Consider the following 21,686-nt stretch of genomic DNA (forward strand, 5'->3'; position numbering starts at 1 on the left):
CTGCTCGGTGCCACTACCACCCCTCCCGTCTGCTCGGTGCCACTACCACCCCTCCCGTCTGCTCGGTGCTATTTATCTTCACAGTTTTTAGTTTTTTTTATTGAAAATAACTTTATTTCCCATAATCCTACATCCGTGTAATGTGCGCAGTTCAGGCTCATGTGGGGAGGGGTCTGAGCAGGGACCCCACTAATTCCTCAGATGTGGGATTCTGGACATTAGATGTATGGCGGCCGCATTGTGGATATTGGCGGAATGGCTGAACATGTAATGTGTATCCCTGGAGGTGGATGTCGGGTGATCGCAGGATCGGGCATGTTGTTGAATTTCAACGTGCCCGTTCCTTTTGTTTGTTATTAGATAAGTTGCCCCCACATGAGTGTCAGTGGCGTTCTCCCAGAGGACACGTGTGCGCCCGGCCGGAGGAATAACTGTCAGACAAGCCGTGTGACAGCCTAAAGCCGCGTCCCCGCTGGTTCTGCTGATGCTGCTGGTTTGGCAGGGGGGGCCCCAGTCTGGATGTCATGGACGCCTCCCCCTATTCTAAGTCCCTCCCCCTCCATAGTCACTCCTCCTTCTTCTCTAGGACGGGACGCTGCGGCTCTGGAGATACGAGACCGGACAAGAGCTTCAGAGCTGTAGAATCAGCAGCATCCAGAGGCCCGAAGATCCACTAGACGATGCCCAAGAGATTCAGGTGAGAACTAGGGGCCACATGTCCTCTATCCCGAGATCCTGCCCATAGTGGGTGATGTGGGTGCTGCCAACTCTCCTCTTATGCTGCGGTCACTTTCGTTGTGATCGCTCTCTGGTCGCTGTGGGCTCTCTGGAGGCGGTCGCTGTGGCTCTCTGGAGGCGGTCGCTGTGGGCTCTCTGGAGGCGGTCGCTGTGGGCTCTCTGGAGGCGGTGGCTGTGGGCTCTCTGGAGGCGGTGGCTGTGGGCTCTCTGGAGGCGGTGGCTGTGGGCTCTCTGGAGGCGGTGGCTGTGGGCTCTCTGGAGGCGGTGGCTGTGGGCTCTCTGGAGGCGGTGGCTGTGGGCTCTCTGGAGGCGGTGGCTGTGGGCTCTCTGGAGGCGGTGGCTGTGGGCTCTCTGGAGACGGTGGCTGTGGGCTCTCTGGAGGCGGTGGCTGTGGGCTCTCTTGAGGCGGTCGCTGTGGGCTCTCTGGAGGCGGTCGCTGTGGGCTCTCTGGAGGCGGTCGCTGTGGGCTCTCTGGAGGCGGTCGCTGTGGGCTCTCTGGAGGCGGTCGCTGTGGGCTCTCTGGAGGCGGTCGCTGTGGGCTCTCTGGAGGCGGTCTCTGTGGGGTCTCGTGGATGTTCTCATGAAGGTCTCATTTCTTACAGAGATTTGCTGTCTCCAGGATTTGCTGCAGTCCCTGTGGAGGACGGGTGGCCATTCTGTGCGAGGGGTGAGTTGGCATTGGGTGATACGTGGGGTTGATATGTAGGATTGGGTTGCGGGGGTGGAGCACCGTGTCTGTGACATCATCGGGTGTTATGTTCTGTATTGATCGGTGACTCTTCTCTTCCAGAGTTCCCGGGATCTTTCTGTTTTCGATCTCCACCGGTCCGGGTCTCGCCCACCCGCAGTACGTCGCCCTCTCCTATGTCCCTGTAGACTTGGATTTTGAGGACTCCGTCTCCCTCTGGGTGTTGTCAGCCATCAAGGAAAACCCTATAGAGCTCCTTCAATACAGAGGCGACCAGAGATGGCAGGTCCGTCGTTACCTTCGTGGGTGGGGTGGAGAACGTGTGGGGCCCGGCTTTGCTGGGAGAATATGAATTATTAGCTTCAGGGGCAAACCCAGGGTTTTTAAAGGGGGTTCTCAAATGTGTGATTGTCCCCCCCCATCGTAGAGAAGATGCCCCTCCCCCACAGCCTCCTCCATCTTCTCCTGGTAATACCCTGGGGGTCTCCCGTTTCCATCTGCACATCTTTAGAATGTGCCTGTATGCAGTGAGCGCCCCCTAGTGGTGGCTGCAGGCAGAGCGCTCGCGTACCTCTACGGCGGTGTCCTCTCTCCTGAGGGCGGAGTTCTGGATTCTGCGTATTACAGGAGCGGATCATCTGTAGTAAAGCTGGGTGACCGCTCCTGTGGGGTAACACAGACGTAGGGGGCGCTCATCTTGTAGTGGGGGGGGGGGTGCAGCTCTCATTCTATGTGTAGTTTTTGTGGGTGGTCCGCGGCATGGGTTTCGGGTAATGTGGGCGGAGTCATCACTGACCCGTTCTATGTGTTCTGTGCAGCCGGCGCCACAAGACGACCGTATGAAAGAACTCTCCGAGGCCATCAGAGAAAACTGGGAGCAGATGGAAGGTGAGTGCGCCTCCTGTGCCTGGGGAGGAGCGGGTCTTAAAGGGACAGTACGTCTCTGAGTGCCCCGGGCCTCTTCTGGTATTTTCTTTTGCTTGTTGTGAATCTAGTGTCCGTTTTGGCAGGTGATGACGGAGGTGAAGCAGTGGGTGGTAGGTCCCGGGGTTTGCAGCAGGTTGTGATGTCTGGGGGTCACAGTATGGGAAGTGTCTATGATAGTTGGGGGGGGCTGCTGATATTAATATGATAGATGTGGAGTCTCTGGGGGAGGGGCAGATAATTCCTCTACTTGCCTGTGTTAACCCTGTCCTTGCTGCCGTCTCAGGGTCGGTGACTGCGGAGAGTCGCTTTGACGCGTTGTATAAAGCCGTGTTTGACAATATGGCCTCCTACCTGCAGAAGAAGGAAGCGCGGATCCAGACCGAGAAAAGGAAATTATCCACGGGAAAAGCAGGAGCTGCCGTCAAGATTCAGAAAACATGAAGAATCCCCTCTGTGGACTTGTAGCTCCTCCCACCAGAGGGCGTAATGTCAGATGGACCATTATAATGACCCAGAAACGGGTGAGAGACGAGTAATGTACTGACTAAGGAAGAGGGTGTCGGAGAGCCCCCCCATCATATCCTGCCAGTGACCCTCTACCCCCCATCATGTCCTGCCAGTGACCCTCTACCCCCCATCATATCCTGCCAGTGACCCTCTACCCCCCATCATATCCTGCCAGTGACCCTCTACCCCCCATCATAATCCTGCCAGTGACCCTCTACCCCCATCATATCCTGCCAGTGACCCTCTACCCCCCCATCATAATCCTGCCAGTGACCCTCTACCCCCATCATATCCTGCCAGTGACCCTCTACCCCCCATCATAATCCTGCCAGTGACCCTCTACCCCCCATCATATCCTGCCAGTGACCCTCTACCCCCCCATCATAATCCTGCCAGTGACCCTCTACCCCCCATCATAATCCTGCCAGTGACCCTCTACCCCCCCATCATAATCCTGCCAGTGACCCTCTACCCCCCCATCATAATCCTGCCAGTGACCCTCTACCCCCATCATATCCTGCCAGTGACCCTCTACCCCCCCATCATAATCCTGCCAGTGACCCTCTACCCCCCCATCATAATCCTGCCAGTGACCCTCTACCCCCCCATCATAATCCTGCCAGTGACCCTCTACCCCCCCCATCATAATCCTGCCAGTGACCCTCTACCCCCCCATCATAATCCTGCCAGTGACCCTCTACCCCCCCATCCCCATCATGTGGCAGTGACCCTCTGCTCCCTCCCCATCACCTCCTGACTGACCCTCTACTCCCTCCCCATCCCCCATCATCTCCTGGCAGTGACCCTCTGCTCCCTCCTCATCTCCCCCATCACCTCCTGGCAGTGACCCTCTGCTCCCTCCCCATCACCTCCTGGCAGTGACCCTCTGCTCCCTCCCCATCACCTCCTGGCAGTGACCCTCTGCTCCCTCCCCATCACCTCCTGGCAGTGACCCTCTGCTCCCTCCCCATCACCTCCTGGCAGTGACCCTCTGCTCCCTCCCCATCACCTCCTGGCAGTGACCCTCTGCTCCCTCCCCATCACCTCCTGGCAGTGACCCTCTGCTCCCTCCCCATCACCTCCTGGCAGTGACCCTCTGCTCCCTCCCCATCACCTCCTGGCAGTGACCCTCTGCTCCCTCCCCATCATCTCCTGGCAGTGACCCTCTGCTCCCTCCCCATCACCTCCTGGCAGTGACACTCTGCTCCCTCCCCATCACCTCCTGGCAGTGACCCTCTGCTCCCTCCCCATCACCTCCTGGCAGTGACCCTCTTCTCCCTCCCCATCACCTCCTGGCAGTGACCCTCTGCTCCCTCCCCATCACCTCCTGGCAGTGACCCTCTGCTCCCTCCCCATCACCTCCTGGCAGTGACCCTCTGCTCCCTCCCCATCATCTCCTGGCAGTGACCCTCTGCTCCCTCCCCATCACCTCCTGGCAGTGACACTCTGCTCCCTCCCCATCACCTCCTGGCAGTGACCCTCTGCTCCCTCCCCATCACCTCCTGGCAGTGACCCTCTGCTCCCTCCCCATCACCTCCTGGCAGTGACCCTCTGCTCCCTCCCCATCACCTCCTGGCAGTGACCCTCTGCTCCCTCCCCATCACCTCCTGGCAGTGACCCTCTGCTCCCTCCCCATCACCTCCTGGCAGTGACCCTCTGCTCCCTCCCCATCACCTCCTGGCAGTGACACTCTGCTCCCTCCCCATCACCTCCTGGCAGTGACCCTCTACTTGTACAGTGAATAGCCCCTGTTCTCCATGTGATGGGAATCTTCCAGCTTTTCCAGATCTCGTGATTGTCTGCAGACATAACCGGGTGGGGGGTGGTTTGGGGTCTTCATGTCCAGACGTCTGCACTGAGATTTTCTGCTGATAACGATTTCATTTATTGGTGTAAATAAAATTCTTTACTTTACTTTAGCCTCGTCTCCTGTGCACTTATGGAGGCCATGGGGCGTGTCCACAGCTGGAGGCCATGGGGCGTGTCCACAGCTGGAGGCCATGGGGCGTGTCCACAGCTGGAGGCCATGGGGCGTGTCCACAGCTGGAGGCCATGGGGCGTGTCCACAGCTGGAGGTCATGGGGCGTGTCCACAGCTGGAGGCCATGGGGCGTGTCCACAGCTGGAGGCCATGGGGCGTGTCCACAGCTGGAGGCGTATCTTGTAGGAGAACAGAAGATTTCCTGACTATTGTGTGAGGTAACAGACAGGGAGTCGCAGGAAGTCAGAGGGAGTCACAGGAAGTCAGAGGAAGTCAGAGGGAGTCACAGGAAGTCAGAGGGAGTCACAGGAAGTCAGAGGGAGTCACAGGAAGTCAGAGGGAGTCACAGGAAGTCAGAGGGAGTCACAGGAAGTCCATCTGTTCATCCGACCATTGTGTATATGATAAATGAACCTTAGATTTACCACATTTTGTTACCATTGTTTGATAATTCACTTATCTTGACCACGTTGTGTAATGTAGACATGTATTATTGTATGCTAATCCTCCCGGGGCACACGTCTCACACACACACACGTCACACACACACACGTCACACACACACACGTCACACACACGTCACACACACACACACACACGTCACACACACACACGTCACACACACACACGTCACACACACACGTCACACACACACACACACACACACACACGTCACACACACGTCACACTGGCTTTATAAACTGCTGTAATTAATAATGACGTCAGTTCTGAGTAGGAGGTCACATCTCTGTGTACACAATACGGCGATGTTCACACGGCTTATTTTCCGCTGTTTTTCGGGCCGAGAAATGGCTAAAAATACTGAGGCTGAACGCCTCCAAACCTCTGCCCATTCATTTCAATGAGGAAAATAGCGTTCCGTTCCCACGGGGTGTTCTTTGCACGGCCATTTGTAACAACGGCACGTAAAATAGAAGGGCGGGTCACTTCTTGAGCCGTTTTTCATTGTCTCAATAGAAAAAAAGCTCCAAAAATGGCCGTAAAAACGCTTGATACATAAAAAAACGACTGAAAATCAGAGGCTTTCCCTTCAAAAATGCTCCGTCTGTTGCAGCCGTTTTTTTTTTTGCCGTGTGAACATGCCCTTAACCTTCTGAACCTAAAGAAACAGCATGTGATGTCATATGGAGATTAATAATAGTTTACACTGCTGTAACAATGGGGCGCGTGCACAGCTGGAGGTCGTGGGGGCGCGTGCACAGCTGGAGGTCGTGGGGCGCGTGCCCATAGTGGTGACCTCCCGTCTCTGGTCATCTCCACCTTCTGCTCTTCAGTCCATGTTCTACACGTCTGCTGGTACGATGCAGCTCTACTCCACCTGCGTTACCTTGGTGAGGATGGTCACGGGTCTGTGCTGGTCTTACTCCTCCGGTTCTGTGGTGTAGGGCGTGTGGTGATCGGAGGAGCGGACAGGAGACCGAGGCCTGATACCTTCTCGTCTGTAAATCATCACGGACCGGGCGCAGGGGGAGGAGCTTGTGCGGCGTTATCAGAGGTTCCTGGTTGGTACCTGAAAGATGTAGCAGACAGTGATGGAACTGAGCGCGAGTGACACAGGGATGACACCCGAATATCTGGCCCGTCACCCTGTAACCGCTGTATGTGGGCGGAAAGGCTCCTTCCATGATCCTCTATCTGACCATTACCCATCCCCCTCCGATAAACGTGCGTGCTCTGATCTACTCCGCGTGTAAACTGCTGTAAGGAGAAGGGGATGGACCACAGCCAGACGTCTGACACCGCTTATCTACAAAGGGTCAACTACTCATCCATGTGTGAACTACTCAAGTGATTGGTGCTGCACTGCAATAACAGGAACAGCCATGGACAGACAGGGGGAGCTGTTTCTAGAAGGAAGAGTATGCCTACTAATCGTGTACACCCCCTAGCCTGGTCCGTGATTGCCGGGTGGGATCCGCTTACATTTATACTGCCTGGCCTGCTGTAGTGTAGAGAACACCTCCCTGTATGACAATACTATAATATTACTGTATCATCTAGAGTGTGGATATCCGACTCCTCACAGTCAAGGTGAGGACGTACAGATATGATATCACAACTGAACCACCGCTCTTCTCTACATTCTACACTTTGCTTTTGAAGCTGCTGCCTGGCATTGAGATGTGGAGCCGGTGTGCCCGGGTCTATGCTGCCTTCTCTTCTCTACATGCTACACTTTACTTTTGCGGCTGCTGCCTGGCATTGTGAGCCGCGGAGTCGGTGTGCCCAGGTCTATGCTGCGCTGCGTTCTCTACATTCTACACTTTACTTTTGTGGCTGCTGCCTGGCATTGAGCTGTGGAGCCGGTGTGCCCAGGTCTATGCTGCGTTCTTTTCTCTACATTCTACACTTTACTTTTGTGGCTGCTGCCTGGCATTGATCTGTGGAGCCGGTGTGCCCAGGTCTATGCGGCTTTCTCTTCTCTACATTCTACACTTTACTTTTGTGGCTGCTGCCTGGCATTGAGCTGTGGAGCCGGTGTGCCCAGGTCTATGCTGCGTTCTTTTCTCCTACATTCTACACTTTGCAGCTGTGGAGCCGGTGTGCCCGGGTCTATGCTGCTCTGCGTTCTTTTCTCTACATTCTACACTTTACTTTTGTGGCTGCTGCCTGGCATTGAGCTGTGGAGCCGGTGTGCCCAGGTCTATGCTGCCTTCTCTTCTCTAAATTCTACACTTTGCAGCTGCTGCCTGGCATTGAGCTGTGGAGCCGGTGTGCCCAGGTCTATGCGGCTTTCTCTTCTCTAGATTCTACACTTTACTTTTGTGGCTGCTGCCTGGCATTGAGCTGTGGAGCCGGTGTGCCCAGGTCTATGATGCGCTGCGTTCTCTACATTCTACACTTTACTTTTGCGGCTGCTGCCTGGCATTGAGCTGTGGAGCCGGTGTGCCCAGGTCTATGCTGCGTTCTCTTCTCTACATTCTACACTTTGCAGCTGCTGCCTGGCATTGAGCTGTGGAGCCGGTGTGCCCAGGTCTATGCTGCTTTCTCTTCTCTACATTCTACACTTTACTTTTGCGGCTGCTGCCTGGCATTGAGCTGTGGAGCCGGTGTGCCCAGGTCTATGCTGCGCTGCGTTCTCTACATTCTACACTTTACTTTTGTGGCTGCTGCCTGGCATTGAGCTGTGGAGCCGGTGTGCCCAGGTCTATGTTGCGTTCTCTTCTCTACATTCTACACTTTGCAGCTGCTGCCTGGCATTGAGCTGTGGAGCCGGTGTGCCCAGGTCTATGCTGCTTTCTCTTCTCTACATTCTACACTTTACTTTTGTGGCTGCTGCCTGGCATTGAGCTGTGGAGCCGGTGTGCCCGGGTCTATGCTGCTCTGCGTTCTTTTCTCTACATTCTACACTTTACTTTTGTGGCTGCTGCCTGGCATTGAGCTGTGGAGCCGGTGTGCCCAGGTCTATGCTGCCTTCTCTTCTCTAAATTCTACACTTTGCAGCTGCTGCCTGGCATTGAGCTGTGGAGCCGGTGTGCCCAGGTCTATGCGGCTTTCTCTTCTCTACATTCTACACTTTACTTTTGTGGCTGCTGCCTGGCATTGAGCTGTGGAGCCGGTGTGCCCAGGTCTATGCTGCGTTCTTTTCTCCTACATTCTACACTTTACTTTTGCAGCTGCTGCCTGGCATTGAGCTGTGGAGCCGGGGTGCCCAGGTCTATGCTGCGTTCTCTTCTCTACATTCTACACTTTACTTTTGTGGCTGCTGCCTGGCATTGAGCTGTGGAGCCGGTGTGCCCAGGTCTATGCTGCGTTCTTTTCTCTACATTCTACACTTTACTTTTGTGGCTGCTGCCTGGCATTGAGCTGTGGAGCCGGTGTGCCCAGGTCTATGTTGCGTTCTCTTCTCTACATTCTACACTTTACTTTTGTGGCTGCTGCCTGGCATTGAGCTGTGGAGCCGGTGTGCCCAGGTCTATGCTGCCTTCTCTTCTCTACATTCTACACTTTGCAGCTGTGGAGCCGGTGTGCCCGGGTCTATGCTGCTCTGCGTTCTTTTCTCTACATTCTACACTTTACTTTTGTGGCTGCTGCCTGGCATTGAGCTGTGGAGCCGGTGTGCCCAGGTCTATGCTGCCTTCTCTTCTCTAAATTCTACACTTTGCAGCTGCTGCCTGGCATTGAGCTGTGGAGCCGGTGTGCCCAGGTCTATGCGGCTTTCTCTTCTCTAGATTCTACACTTTACTTTTGTGGCTGCTGCCTGGCATTGAGCTGTGGAGCCGGTGTGCCCAGGTCTATGATGCGCTGCGTTCTCTACATTCTACACTTTACTTTTGCGGCTGCTGCCTGGCATTGAGCTGTGGAGCCGGTGTGCCCAGGTCTATGCTGCGCTGCGTTCTCTACATTCTACACTTTACTTTTGTGGCTGCTGCCTGGCATTGAGCTGTGGAGCCGGTGTGCCCAGGTCTATGTTGCGTTCTCTTCTCTACATTCTACACTTTGCAGCTGCTGCCTGGCATTGAGCTGTGGAGCCGGTGTGCCCAGGTCTATGCTGCTTTCTCTTCTCTACATTCTACACTTTACTTTTGTGGCTGCTGCCTGGCATTGAGCTGTGGAGCCGGTGTGCCCAGGTCTATGCTGCGTTCTTTTCTCCTACATTCTACACTTTACTTTTGCAGCTGCTGCCTGGCATTGAGCTGTGGAGCCGGTGTGCCCGGGTCTATGCTGCTCTGCGTTCTTTTCTCTACATTCTACACTTTACTTTTGTGGCTGCTGCCTGGCATTGAGCTGTGGAGCCGGTGTGCCCAGGTCTATGCTGCCTTCTCTTCTCTAAATTCTACACTTTGCAGCTGCTGCCTGGCATTGAGCTGTGGAGCCGGTGTGCCCAGGTCTATGCGGCTTTCTCTTCTCTACATTCTACACTTTACTTTTGTGGCTGCTGCCTGGCATTGAGCTGTGGAGCCGGTGTGCCCAGGTCTATGCTGCGTTCTTTTCTCCTACATTCTACACTTTACTTTTGCAGCTGCTGCCTGGCATTGAGCTGTGGAGCCGGGGTGCCCAGGTCTATGCTGCGTTCTCTTCTCTACATTCTACACTTTACTTTTGTGGCTGCTGCCTGGCATTGAGCTGTGGAGCCGGTGTGCCCAGGTCTATGCTGCGTTCTTTTCTCTACATTCTACACTTTACTTTTGTGGCTGCTGCCTGGCATTGAGCTGTGGAGCCGGTGTGCCCAGGTCTATGTTGCGTTCTCTTCTCTACATTCTACACTTTACTTTTGTGGCTGCTGCCTGGCATTGAGCTGTGGAGCCGGTGTGCCCAGGTCTATGCTGCCTTCTCTTCTCTACATTCTACACTTTGCAGCTGTGGAGCCGGTGTGCCCGGGTCTATGCTGCTCTGCGTTCTTTTCTCTACATTCTACACTTTACTTTTGTGGCTGCTGCCTGGCATTGAGCTGTGGAGCCGGTGTGCCCAGGTCTATGCTGCCTTCTCTTCTCTAAATTCTACACTTTGCAGCTGCTGCCTGGCATTGAGCTGTGGAGCCGGTGTGCCCAGGTCTATGCGTCTTTCTCTTCTCTACATTCTACACTTTACTTTTGTGGCTGCTGCCTGGCATTGAGCTGTGGAGCCGGTGTGCCCAGGTCTATGCTGCGTTCTTTTCTCCTACATTCTACACTTTACTTTTGCAGCTGCTGCCTGGCATTGAGCTGTGGAGCCGGGGTGCCCAGGTCTATGCTGCGTTATATTCTCTACATTCTACACTTTACTTTTGTGGCTGCTGCCTGGCATTGAGCTGTGGAGCCGGTGTGCCCAGGTCTATTCTGCGTTCTTTTCTCTACATTCTACACTTTACTTTTGTGGCTGCTGCCTGGCATTGAGCTGTGGAGCCGGTGTGCCCAGGTCTATGCTGCGCTGCGTTCTCTACATTCTACACTTGACTTTTGCAGCTGCTGCCTGGCATTGAGCTGTGGAGCCGGTGTGCCCAGGTCTATGCTGCGTTCTTTTCTCTACATTCTACACTTTACTTTTGTGGCTGCTGCCTGGCATTGAGCTGTGGAGCCGGTGTGCCCAGGTCTATGTTGCGTTCTCTTCTCTACATTCTACACTTTACTTTTGTGGCTGCTGCCTGGCATTGAGCTGTGGAGCCGGTGTGCCCAGGTCTATGCTGCGTTCTCTTCTCTACATTCTACACTTTACTTTTGTGGCTGCTGCCTGGCATTGAGCTGTGGAGCCGGTGTGCCCAGGTCTATGCTGCGTTCTCTTCTCTACATTCTACACTTTGCAGCTGTGGAGCCGGTGTGCCCGGGTCTATGCTGCTCTGCGTTCTTTTCTCTACATTCTACACTTTACTTTTGTGGCTGCTGCCTGGCATTGAGCTGTGGAGCCGGTGTGCCCAGGTCTATGCTGCCTTCTCTTCTCTAAATTCTACACTTTGCAGCTGCTGCCTGGCATTGAGCTGTGGAGCCGGTGTGCCCAGGTCTATGCGGCTTTCTCTTCTCTACATTCTACACTTTACTTTTGTGGCTGCTGCCTGGCATTGAGCTGTGGAGCCGGTGTGCCCAGGTCTATGCTGCGTTCTTTTCTCCTACATTCTACACTTTACTTTTGCAGCTGCTGCCTGGCATTGAGATGTGGAGCTGGGGTGCCCAGGTCTATGCTGCGTTCTCTTCTCTACATTCTACACTTTACTTTTGTGGCTGCTGCCTGGCATTGAGCTGTGGAGCCGGTGTGCCCAGGTCTATGCTGCGTTCTTTTCTCTACATTCTACACTTTACTTTTGTGGCTGCTGCCTGGCATTGAGCTGTGGAGCCGGTGTGCCCAGGTCTATGTTGCGTTCTCTTCTCTACATTCTACACTTTACTTTTGTGGCTGCTGCCTGGCATTGAGCTGTGGAGCCGGTGTGCCCAGGTCTATGCTGCCTTCTCTTCTCTACATTCTACACTTTGCAGCTGTGGAGCCGGTGTGCCCGGGTCTATGCTGCTCTGCGTTCTTTTCTCTACATTCTACACTTTACTTTTGTGGCTGCTGCCTGGCATTGAGCTGTGGAGCCGGTGTGCCCGGGTCTATGCTGCTCTGCGTTCTTTTCTCTGCATTCTACACTTTACTTGTGCAGCTGCTGCCTGGCATTGAGCTGTGGAGCCGGTGTGCCCAGGTTTATGCTGCGTTCTTTTCTCTACATTCTACACTTTACTTTTGTGGCTGCTGCCTGGCATTGAGCTGTGGAGCCGGTGTGCCCAGGTCTATGATGCGCTGCGTTCTCTACATTCTACACTTTACTTTTGCGGCTGCTGCCTGGCATTGAGCTGTGGAGCCGGTGTGCCCAGGTCTATGCTGCGCTGCGTTCTCTACATTCTACACTTTACTTTTGTGGCTGCTGCCTGGCATTGAGCTGTGGAGCCGGTGTGCCCAGGTCTATGTTGCGTTCTCTTCTCTACATTCTACACTTTGCAGCTGCTGCCTGGCATTGAGCTGTGGAGCCGGTGTGCCCAGGTCTATGCTGCTTTCTCTTCTCTACATTCTACACTTTACTTTTGTGGCTGCTGCCTGGCATTGAGCTGTGGAGCCGGTGTGCCCAGGTCTATGCTGCGTTCTTTTCTCCTACATTCTACACTTTACTTTTGCAGCTGCTGCCTGGCATTTAGCTGTGGAGCCGGTGTGCCCAGGTCTATGCTGCGTTCTCTTCTCTACATTCTACACTTTGCAGCTGTGGAGCCGGTGTGCCCGGGTCTATGCTGCTCTGCGTTCTTTTCTCTACATTCTACACTTTACTTTTGTGGCTGCTGCCTGGCATTGAGCTGTGGAGCCGGTGTGCCCAGGTCTATGCTGCCTTCTCTTCTCTAAATTCTACACTTTGCAGCTGCTGCCTGGCATTGAGCTGTGGAGCCGGTGTGCCCAGGTCTATGCGGCTTTCTCTTCTCTACATTCTACACTTTACTTTTGTGGCTGCTGCCTGGCATTGAGCTGTGGAGTCGGTGTGCCCAGGTCTATGCTGCGTTCTTTTCTCCTACATTCTACACTTTACTTTTGCAGCTGCTGCCTGGCATTGAGCTGTGGAGCCGGTGTGCCCAGGTCTATGCTGCGTTCTCTTCTCTACATTCTACACTTTACTTTTGTGGCTGCTGCCTGGCATTGAGCTGTGGAGCCGGTGTGCCCAGGTCTATGTTGCGTTCTCTTCTCTACATTCTACACTTTACTTTTGTGGCTGCTGCCTGGCATTGAGCTGTGGAGCCGGTGTGCCCAGGTCTATGCTGCCTTCTCTTCTCTACATTCTACACTTTGCAGCTGTGGAGCCGGTGTGCCCGGGTCTATGCTGCTCTGCGTTCTTTTCTCTACATTCTACACTTTATTTTTGTGGCTGCTGCCTGGCATTGAGCTGTGGAGCCGGTGTGCCCAGGTCTATGCTGCCTTCTCTTCTCTAAATTCTACACTTTGCAGCTGCTGCCTGGCATTGAGCTGTGGAGCCGGTGTGCCCAGGTCTATGCGGCTTTCTCTTCTCTACATTCTACACTTTACTTTTGTGGCTGCTGCCTGGCATTGAGCTGTGGAGCCGGTGTGCCCAGGTCTATGCTGCGTTCTTTTCTCCTACATTCTACACTTTACTTTTGCAGCTGCTGCCTGGCATTGAGCTGTGGAGCCGGGGTGCCCAGGTCTATGCTGCGTTATATTCTCTACATTCTACACTTTACTTTTGTGGCTGCTGCCTGGCATTGAGCTGTGGAGCCGGTGTGCCCAGGTCTATGCTGCGTTCTTTTCTCTACATTCTACACTTTACTTTTGTGGCTGCTGCCTAGCATTGAGCTGTGGAGCCGGTGTGCCCAGGTCTATGTTGCGTTCTCTTCTCTACATTCTACACTTTACTTTTGTGGCTGCTGCCTGGCATTGAGCTGTGGAGCCGGTGTGCCCAGGTCTATGATGCCTTCTCTTCTCTACATTCTACACTTTGCAGCTGTGGAGCCGGTGTGCCCGGGTCTATGCTGCTCTGCGTTCTTTTCTCTACATTCTACACTTTATTTTTGCAGCTGCTGCCTGGCATTGAGCTGTGGAGCCGGTGTGCCCAGGTCTATGCTGCGTTCTTTTCTCTACATTCTACACTTTATTTTTGTGGCTGCTGCCTGGCATTGAGCTGTGGTGCCGGTGTGCCCTGGTCTATGCTGCGTTCTTTTCTCTATATTCTACACTTTACTTTTGCAGCTGCTTCCTGGCATTGAGCTGTGGAGCCGGTGTGCCCAGGTCTATGATGCGCTGCGTTCTCTACATTCTACACTTTACTTTTGCGGCTGCTGCCTGGCATTGAGCTGTGGAGCCGGTGTGCCCAGGTCTATGCTGCGCTGCGTTCTCTACATTCTACACTTTACTTTTGTGGCTGCTGCCTGGCATTGAGCTGTGGAGCCGGTGTGCCCAGGTCAACTCTGCGTTCTTTTCTCTACATTCTACACTTTACTTTTGTGGCTGCTGCCTGGCATTGATCTGTGGAGTCGGTGTGCCCAGGTCTATGCTGCCTTCTCTTCTCTACATTCTACACTTTGCAGCTGCTGCCTGGCATTGAGCTGTGGAGCCGGTGTGCCCAGGTCTATGCTGCTTTCTCTTCTCTACATTCTACACTTTACTTTTGTGGCTGCTGCCTGGCATTGAGCTGTGGAGCCGGTGTGCCCAGGTCTATGCTGCGTTCTTTTCTCCTACATTCTACACTTTACTTTTGCAGCTGCTGCCTGGCATTGAGCTGTGGAGCTGGTGTGCCCAGGTCTATGCTGCGTTCTCTTCTCTACATTCTACACTTTACTTTTGTGGCTGCTGCCTGGCATTGAGCTGTGGAGCCGGTGTGCCCAGGTCTATGCTGCCTTCTCTTCTCTACATTCTACACATTGCAGCTGCTGCCTGGCATTGAGCTGTGGAGCCGGTGTGGCCAGGTCTATGCTGCGTTCTTTTCTCTACATTCTACACTTTACTTTTGCGGTTGCTGCCTGGCATTGAGCTGTGGAGCCGGTGTGCCCAGATCTATGCTGCGCATTCTACACTTTACTTGTGCAGCTGCTGCCTGGCATTGAGCTGTGGAGCCGGTGTGCCCAGGCCTATGCTGCCTTCTCTTCTCTACATTCTACACATTGCAGCTGCTGCCTGGCATTGATCTGTGGAGCCGATGTGCCCGGGTCTATGCTGCTCTGCGTTCTTTTTTCTACATTCTATACTTTACTTTTGTGGCTGCTGCCTGGCATTGAGCTGTTGAGCCGGTGTGTCCAGGTCTATGCTGCTCTGCGTTCTCTTTACTTTTGCAGCTGCTGCCTGGCAGTGAGCTGTGGAGCCGGTGTGCCCAGGTCTATGCTGCGTTCTTTTCTCTACATTCTACACTTTACTTTTGCAGCTGCTGCCTGGCATTGAGCTGTGGAGCCGGTGTGCCCAGGTCTATTCTGCGTTCTCTTCTCTACATTCTACACTTTACTTTTGCAGCTGCTGCCTGGCATTGAGCTGTGGAGCCGGTGTGCCCAGGTCTATGTTGCGTTCTCTTCTCTACATTCTACACTTTACTTTTGTGGCTGCTGCCTGGCATTGAGCTGTGGAGCCGGTGTGCCCAGGTCTATGCTGCGTTCTTTTCTCTACATTCTACACTTTATTTTTGTGGCTGCTGCCTGGCATTGAGCTGTGGAGCCGGTGTGCCCAGGTCTATGCTGCCTTCTCTTCTCTTCTCTACATTCTACACTTTGCAGCTGCTGCCTGGCATTGAGCTGTGGAGCCGGTGTGCCCAGGTCTATGCTGCTTTCTCTTCTCTACGTTCTACACTTTACTTTTGCAGCTGCTGCCTGGCATTGAGCTGTGGAGCCGGTGTGCCCAGGTCTATGCTGCGTTCTCTTCTCTACATTCTACACTTTACTTTTGTGGCTGCTGCCTGGCATTGAGAGCTGTGGAGCCGGTGTGCCCGGGTCTATGCTGCCTTCTCTGCCCTCTGTTTATTGCGCCCCATGTTTTACCTCCGTGACTGAGTAACGTCGCCATGGTCCTGGACGCCGGCCTGTCACTCACCTCCGTCATCTGTCTCTCGTATCGTAGTTTGGCCTCGTGCAGAGGTTGTAACATCTGATCCTTCATCTGAGGAAATATCTGGAAGACATGGAGCAGGGTGGCCTCAGAATGCAGCAGCACCATGAATGGGAGTGATAGTCCCGGACTCAGTCTGCTGGGTGTAGCTTCTTACCTGGCACAGCGCCTCACACAGGGGGATGAGTAGGACGGAGATGAATGATCTCTGGGATTCGGCTTTGCTCACGGTGTCTCGGTCCATGTAGGGGGTGATGGGGAGACCCTCAGCCTTCTCGCAGTCGCTCTGGTAGAGAACGTGCAGTAATGAGAGACCCTACAGCTCTGCTATGTGGGCGGCTGTGGTCGTGGAATGTGTTTGTAATGACCTTATGAAGTTGGGGGGTCCGGGCATTGCGGCCCCACCTGTGAACAGCCCAGAAATAGCGAATACCCCTCATAACATGTAATTATATATTACTACTCCAGTTACATCCAAAGCTGCAGTCACAATTCTGCTGGTCTCGTCGCTCTAAGGTGGATGGGTCAATCCCTGCTGTGTTGCATTGTGGGAGATGTAGTGTGCAGCAGTGTTGACCAATCAGTTTTTCTGTTCTGCTTTTTGAGTATCCCGTGCTCCACCCACCTGCAGGAAATATTCCTCCATCAATGCGTCTGCCCAGCGCTCGGCCTGTTCCTTCGGACGCGCTTCATTCGAAATGTCGCAGAATTTGATGAGCCCTTTCTTCACCTGTCAAGACATCACCTGACAATAAGATGCGCTCACCTTGGGGCCACAGCCGCTCAGGTTTTGAGGTCAAGGGCCACAGTTTTTATAAGACAATGAGGAAAGCAGGTGTAGACAACAGGGCCACAGTGAGGAGGTCAGGCAGCGGTACACCCGGGGGCCACAGTGAGGAGGTCAGGCAGCGGTACACCCGGGGGCCACAGTAAGGAGGTCAGTCAGCGGTACGCCCGGGGGCCACAGTGGGGAGGTCGGGCAGCGGTACACCCGGGGGCCACAGTGGGGAGGTCGGGCAGCGGTACACCCGGGGGCCACAGTGGGGAGGTCGGGCAGCGGTACACCCGGGGGCCACAGTGAGGAGGTCAGGCAGCGGTACACCCGGGGGCCACATTCATACAGCAATGTGATGAGAACAGATCTTCACACAATGATGAGATCAGGGGCCACAGTCCCAGCGTTGGGGGCTTCTCACCAGCGTGACGTCATCTTTATTGGAGAAGCTGAAGTTTGGGAGGTCCTGTAGGGACTGCAGGATCTGGGGGTGATGGGCCATGTCCGTGGCCAGGATCAGCTCCGCGACGCCCTGAGAAGAGAAGACGAGGTCATTCTGCCGCCTCCTCCTCGGCGTCGCCCACGTTTATTAAGCCGTTCACCGCAGGATTTGGCGAGCAACATTATAGCTGGAAATTCTGCTCATCGCAGTAATAACGCGGGGCCAAGATGTGTCAGAGGAAATGGCGCAAAGCCACGTCTGATCACAGCGAGTACCGGCGACACCTCCTGCCAGGTAAAAAGGCGCCAAATTTATTAAGAGCCGTGTTCATGGTAACGAAGGTGCAAATGACTCCCAACGTGCCCTGTCCTCGGACTGATGGAGGATCCGTGCATCTCAGGGACTGTCTCCGGGACTCTCAACCCCAGGATTTGTCTCTGGGACGCTCTCAGCTCCAGGATTTGTCTGAGGGACTGTCTCTGGGACACTCTCACCTTTAGGAACTGTCTCCGGGATTCTCACCCCCCAGGATTTGTCTCAGGGACTGTCTCCGGGACTCTCACCTCCAGGATTTGTCTCAGGGACTGTCTCCGGGACTCTCACCACCAGGATTTGTCTCAGGGACTGTCTCCGGGACTCTCACCTCCAGGATTTGTCTCAGGGACTCTCACCCCCAGGATTTGTCTCAGGGACTGTCTCTGGGACTCTCACCTCCAGGATTTGTCTCAGGGACTCTCACCCCCAGGATTTGTCTCAGGGACTGTCTCCAGGACTCTCACCTCCAGGATTTGTCTCAGGGACTCTCACCCCCAGGATTTGTCTCAGGGACTGTCTCCGGGACTCTCACCCCCAGGATTTGTCTCAGGGACTGGCTCCGGGACTCTCACCTCCAGGATTTGTCTCGGGGACTGTCTCCGGGACTCTCACCCCCAGGATTTGTCTCAGGGACTGTCTCCGGGACTCTCACCCCCAGGATTTGTCTCAGGGACTGGCTCCGGGACTCTCACCTCCAGGATTTGTCTCGGGGACTGTCTCCGGGACTCTCACCTCCAGGATTTTCTTGGCCTCCTCCGGGTCCGTGTTTCTGAAGATGTTACATTGCGTCCGGCTCAGGATCTCCATGGTGACGGCGCAGTGATGGTTCTCCAGCGGTGATTTATTCTGGTAGCGGGATGCCAACTCTGTACGAGCGTTAACCTGATAACTGCGAGCAGAGGAGAGAGTCACGAGCGTCATTGCTCTTACCGGAGCCCCGGCCTAAAGAGAAGAGTCAGCGGTAGAGGACACGGTGGACCATGTCTTAGGAGGCCTCTGTCTTCAGGACCCGCACCATGGCCAGAGGGGGCGCCGCACATTGCAGCAGGACAGCCGTAAAGCAGAGCCTGGGGGAGGGGCCGGAGGAGAATTCACAGGGGGGTAAATTTCTAAAGTTTTTCATGTTTTACAGGTCGGAGATTTTCTAAACACGTCCCGATCCGGCAGCCCCTCTGTGATAGGACTTTACTGTGTTTCCGGGGGGGGGGGGGGCTTAGTCACATGGGGCTGTATGAGGCGACCAATCAGTGGTGACGATACGCCAGCGCCATCACCAGCGAGGTCATGTGACTTCTTTGTTCCACGTCCAGGCCCAGAAAATAAAGGTTATTCTTTGTATAAAGAAAATACTTGATCAATTCCCCATGGTTTTCAAGATCTCTGTTTGCTGTGATTTCATAGGAATCTTTGTTGATGACTTCAGTGGATAATAATCAGTCATGTGATGGACACACAGCTGCACGGCTCGTTACAAGCTCATCCACATACTGTAATCTCTCCTGCGCCTGTGTGTCCGTCACATGACCAGAGCAGATTATTAACCACCGGGAGTAAACCATGAAAGTTCTTGAATGACAGCAAGCAGAGATCTTTAAACCAGGAAGAAGTCTAGAGTATTTCATCTTACATGGATTAACCTTTATTGTCTGATACCGGAGAACCCCTTTAGTATTTTATTGTCTCGTGGGATCAATGGAGTCCTCGGAGCGGCACTTAATTTATTAATGGGGAGGGGGAGGGGTGGTTGGGTGAAGCTCGTAACGGCACCAGGCCTGTATATACAGTGCTTACCTTATACGGGGGCTTCACCCCTGCAGACGCTTTATCTCAGCAATTCCCTCATTTACTTCTGTCCGCTGCTCTCTCTACAAGTGTTTTGGGTGAGGGGGAGTCGCAGAATGCAGGTAGTGTTTATGGCAGCCTGTATTCTGTGGATGGGGAGCGGCTGACATGATGTCCTGTCCTCCCTGCGAGCCGCTCTCCGGCCACGATAAACGGGCTGGAATCTCTACATGGTCAACGGTTAGGAGAAGGTGGAGCGGCTTGAACAGTTCTTCACGTCAGTCCTTCTCCACCGGCTGCCATAGACTGCCAATGGTGCTGGCAAGGGAAGGTGCAGGGAATGGGCAGAGGCTCCGCGGACGTAAGAATATTACAGAATAACTCCTATCCTAGGATGTGTTGGTGGAGCTCCACCGTCATGTCACGTCTACTCATGTCCATTCTGCACCCGACTTACTTATTGTTGAGCCCGGGATGGTCGACATCATGGCAGAGGGCGGCCACCATCAGGGTAACCGTGTCCTCGGGAGGGAGCAGCTCCTGGAAGACATGAGAGAATTATTCTAGGACATCGGTGGAGAAGAGAAGAAGAGTCGTCTCATCATGGAGTCTTCTGCTCTGTCAGTGAGAGAGAAGTCCTCAGGGTCCCTGAGATGGGACACCTACCTGCAGGCGGCACAGGGATATGACACTGTACATCATTTGTGTCACGCAGAAGCCGTGTCTGAAATTGTGGAAGGGGTTCTCCCTGTAGTGACCCTGGAGGCTGCTCTGAAGACGAGAACAACATGAGAAGAAGCAAGGACCAAAGAATGGAGATCAGCAAGAAGGGTCGTGACCTTCACGAGATAAGAAAGCTGAAAGACCCCAGACTGAAGAGCCCAGACTAAAGACCCCAGACTGTAGATCCCAGACTGAAGACCCCAGACTGAAGACCTCAGACTGAAGACCCCAGACTGAAGACCTCAGACTGAAGACCTCAGACTAAAGACCCCAGACTGAAGACCTCAGACTGAAGACCTCAGACTAAAGACCCCAGACTGAAGACCCCAGACTGAAGACCCCAGACTGAAGACCTCAGACTAAAGACCTCAGACTAAAGAGCCCAGACTGAAGAGCCCAGACTGAAGAGCCCAGACTGAAGAGCCCAGACTGAAGAGCCCAGACTGTAGGCCCCAGACTGAAGACCCCAGACTGAAGACCCCAGACTGAAGAGCCCAGACTGAAGAGCCCAGACTATAGACCCCAGACTGAAGACCCCAGACTGAAGACCCCAGACTGAAGACAGGACATTCTGAAGGAACAAGGGTCACAATGGAGCCGTCAGCAAGTACTCTGAACACCCCAAGACTTATGCTCCATAGGTAGTGATGCTAAACAACAAGATAAAGAAATATATTAGGGCATGGCGCCCCCACAGACAATTCTACCACAGTGGATAGTTACAGCCACCAACGGACCTTAGGTCTTCCAGTCACTGCTATGTAATACATGTTTTAAATCGTGAGCTGATTTGTTTCTTCTCACCAAAAATTGCCGAAGAGTTGGAGCCTCCATCTTAAAACGATCCGTCAGATTCAGGTCATAGAACATGTGCTCCAAGAGAGTCACCATCTGCCAATCATAAGTCACTGAACGTTATAACGTCAACACATATAAAAATCATCGTATAATGGAGGAATTATCCACTCCAGGTATCACCAGTCCAGGTTCCCCCTGACTACGGCTTCGTTCACACCTGCGTCGGGGTCCGTTCATTGGTTCCATTGGACCTTTTCGTCAGGGGAAACCATGAATGGAATCCAAACTGGAGCAAAGGAAAACCATAGGTCAATGGTGATGGTTCCTGTGCCAATGGTTTCTGTTTGTCCCCGTTGAAGGGTTTCGTCGTTTTGACTAAATGAGTAGCGCAGTTGACTACGGTTTTTATTCAGTCAAAGCAAGGGAACCCTTGCACAACGGTGACAAACGGAAACCATTGGCACCGGATCCGACACCATAGAAATATGGTTTCCATTTGTTTCAGTTTGGATTCCGTTCATGTGTTCCCCTGATGGAAAGCTCCTACGGACCATATCAACGGAGCCTCAAGGCAGATGTGTATAAATGGTCCTCTACAGGGCCACCAACCTCCTTATCCTGCACCAACCACACATTGAACGTTGGTTTCTTCAGAGCTTCTTGGATCTCTTCAGGAACCTGGAAGTGACAATAAGATGGGCATATGAGAAGACATTTCTCCTCCTAGTATATAGTCCGCTGTGGTGTATAGGACGAGTCTATGCCCTGCCTCCTCCTCCGGCCCCTTGTGGTGGCTTCACCTGGCCGGTCACACTTCTGTCATCTGGGGCACCTGTAATGTTCTTGCTCTCACCTCCGCTGGATCCCGGCTCTTGCAGCTTGAGTTCTTTGTTTCGTCACTGAAAGAAAGAAGTGTAAAATAGCAGCGCTCCTGAGGAAGCAGCGATCACCTGCGAAGCGTTCACCTGCGAAGCGTTCACCTGTGAAGCGTTGACCTCCTGCTTTTATCCATTGTTTTATTT

General features: G+C 53.7%; 2 protein-coding genes across 3 annotated transcripts in view; one reads left to right on the top strand and one right to left on the bottom strand.

The window, feature by feature from the left end:
• The window catches only part of WDR4 (WDR4 tRNA N7-guanosine methyltransferase non-catalytic subunit), a 49,688-nt gene extending 44,909 nt beyond the window's left edge, over positions 1–4,779 (top strand). Inside the window, exons 8-12 of one of the 2 annotated variants that reach the window (XM_075847250.1) lie at positions 587–697; positions 1,341–1,405; positions 1,529–1,712; positions 2,245–2,314; positions 2,637–4,779. In XM_075847250.1, coding sequence (XP_075703365.1) covers positions 587–697; positions 1,341–1,405; positions 1,529–1,712; positions 2,245–2,314; positions 2,637–2,794 — 588 coding nt within the window. In that variant the 3' untranslated portion in view covers positions 2,795–4,779. The remainder of the gene's footprint in view (positions 1–586; positions 698–1,340; positions 1,406–1,528; positions 1,713–2,244; positions 2,315–2,636) is intronic. The other variant, XM_075847251.1, reaches the window with a different exon arrangement.
• Positions 4,780–4,900: 121 nt separating this feature from the next.
• On the bottom strand, positions 4,901–21,676 carry PDE9A (phosphodiesterase 9A). Its single transcript, XM_075847249.1, has 11 exons — positions 21,645–21,676; positions 21,518–21,563; positions 21,274–21,342; positions 20,671–20,757; positions 19,810–19,914; positions 19,601–19,683; positions 18,094–18,250; positions 17,026–17,136; positions 15,987–16,115; positions 15,815–15,892; positions 4,901–6,371 (listed from the first exon to the last, which is right to left on the bottom strand). Exons 1-11 carry the CDS (start codon positions 21,674–21,676, stop codon positions 6,351–6,353), a joined length of 918 nt encoding a protein of 305 aa, XP_075703364.1. The 3' UTR covers positions 4,901–6,350.
• Positions 21,677–21,686: the final 10 nt, after the last annotated feature.

The sequence above is a fragment of the Rhinoderma darwinii genome (assembly GCF_050947455.1).
Source record: "Rhinoderma darwinii isolate aRhiDar2 chromosome 2 unlocalized genomic scaffold, aRhiDar2.hap1 SUPER_2_unloc_37, whole genome shotgun sequence".
NCBI classification, from domain to species: domain Eukaryota; kingdom Metazoa; phylum Chordata; class Amphibia; order Anura; family Rhinodermatidae; genus Rhinoderma; species Rhinoderma darwinii.

What these genes read in the sequence shown, in the direction of transcription:
- PDE9A (XM_075847249.1), bottom strand. Translation starts at nt 21,676, where the DNA reads ATGGATAAAAGCAGGAGGTCAACGCTTCACAG. An exon ending in ATAAAGATGACGTCACGCTG is followed by an intron (nt 16,116 to 17,025) that starts GTGAGAAGCCCC and finishes GTTCTCTACCAG; the next exon opens with AGCGACTGCGAGAAGGCTGA. An exon ending in TGTGTGAGGCGCTGTGCCAG is followed by an intron (nt 15,893 to 15,986) that starts GTAAGAAGCTAC and finishes CATGTCTTCCAG; the next exon opens with ATATTTCCTCAGATGAAGGA.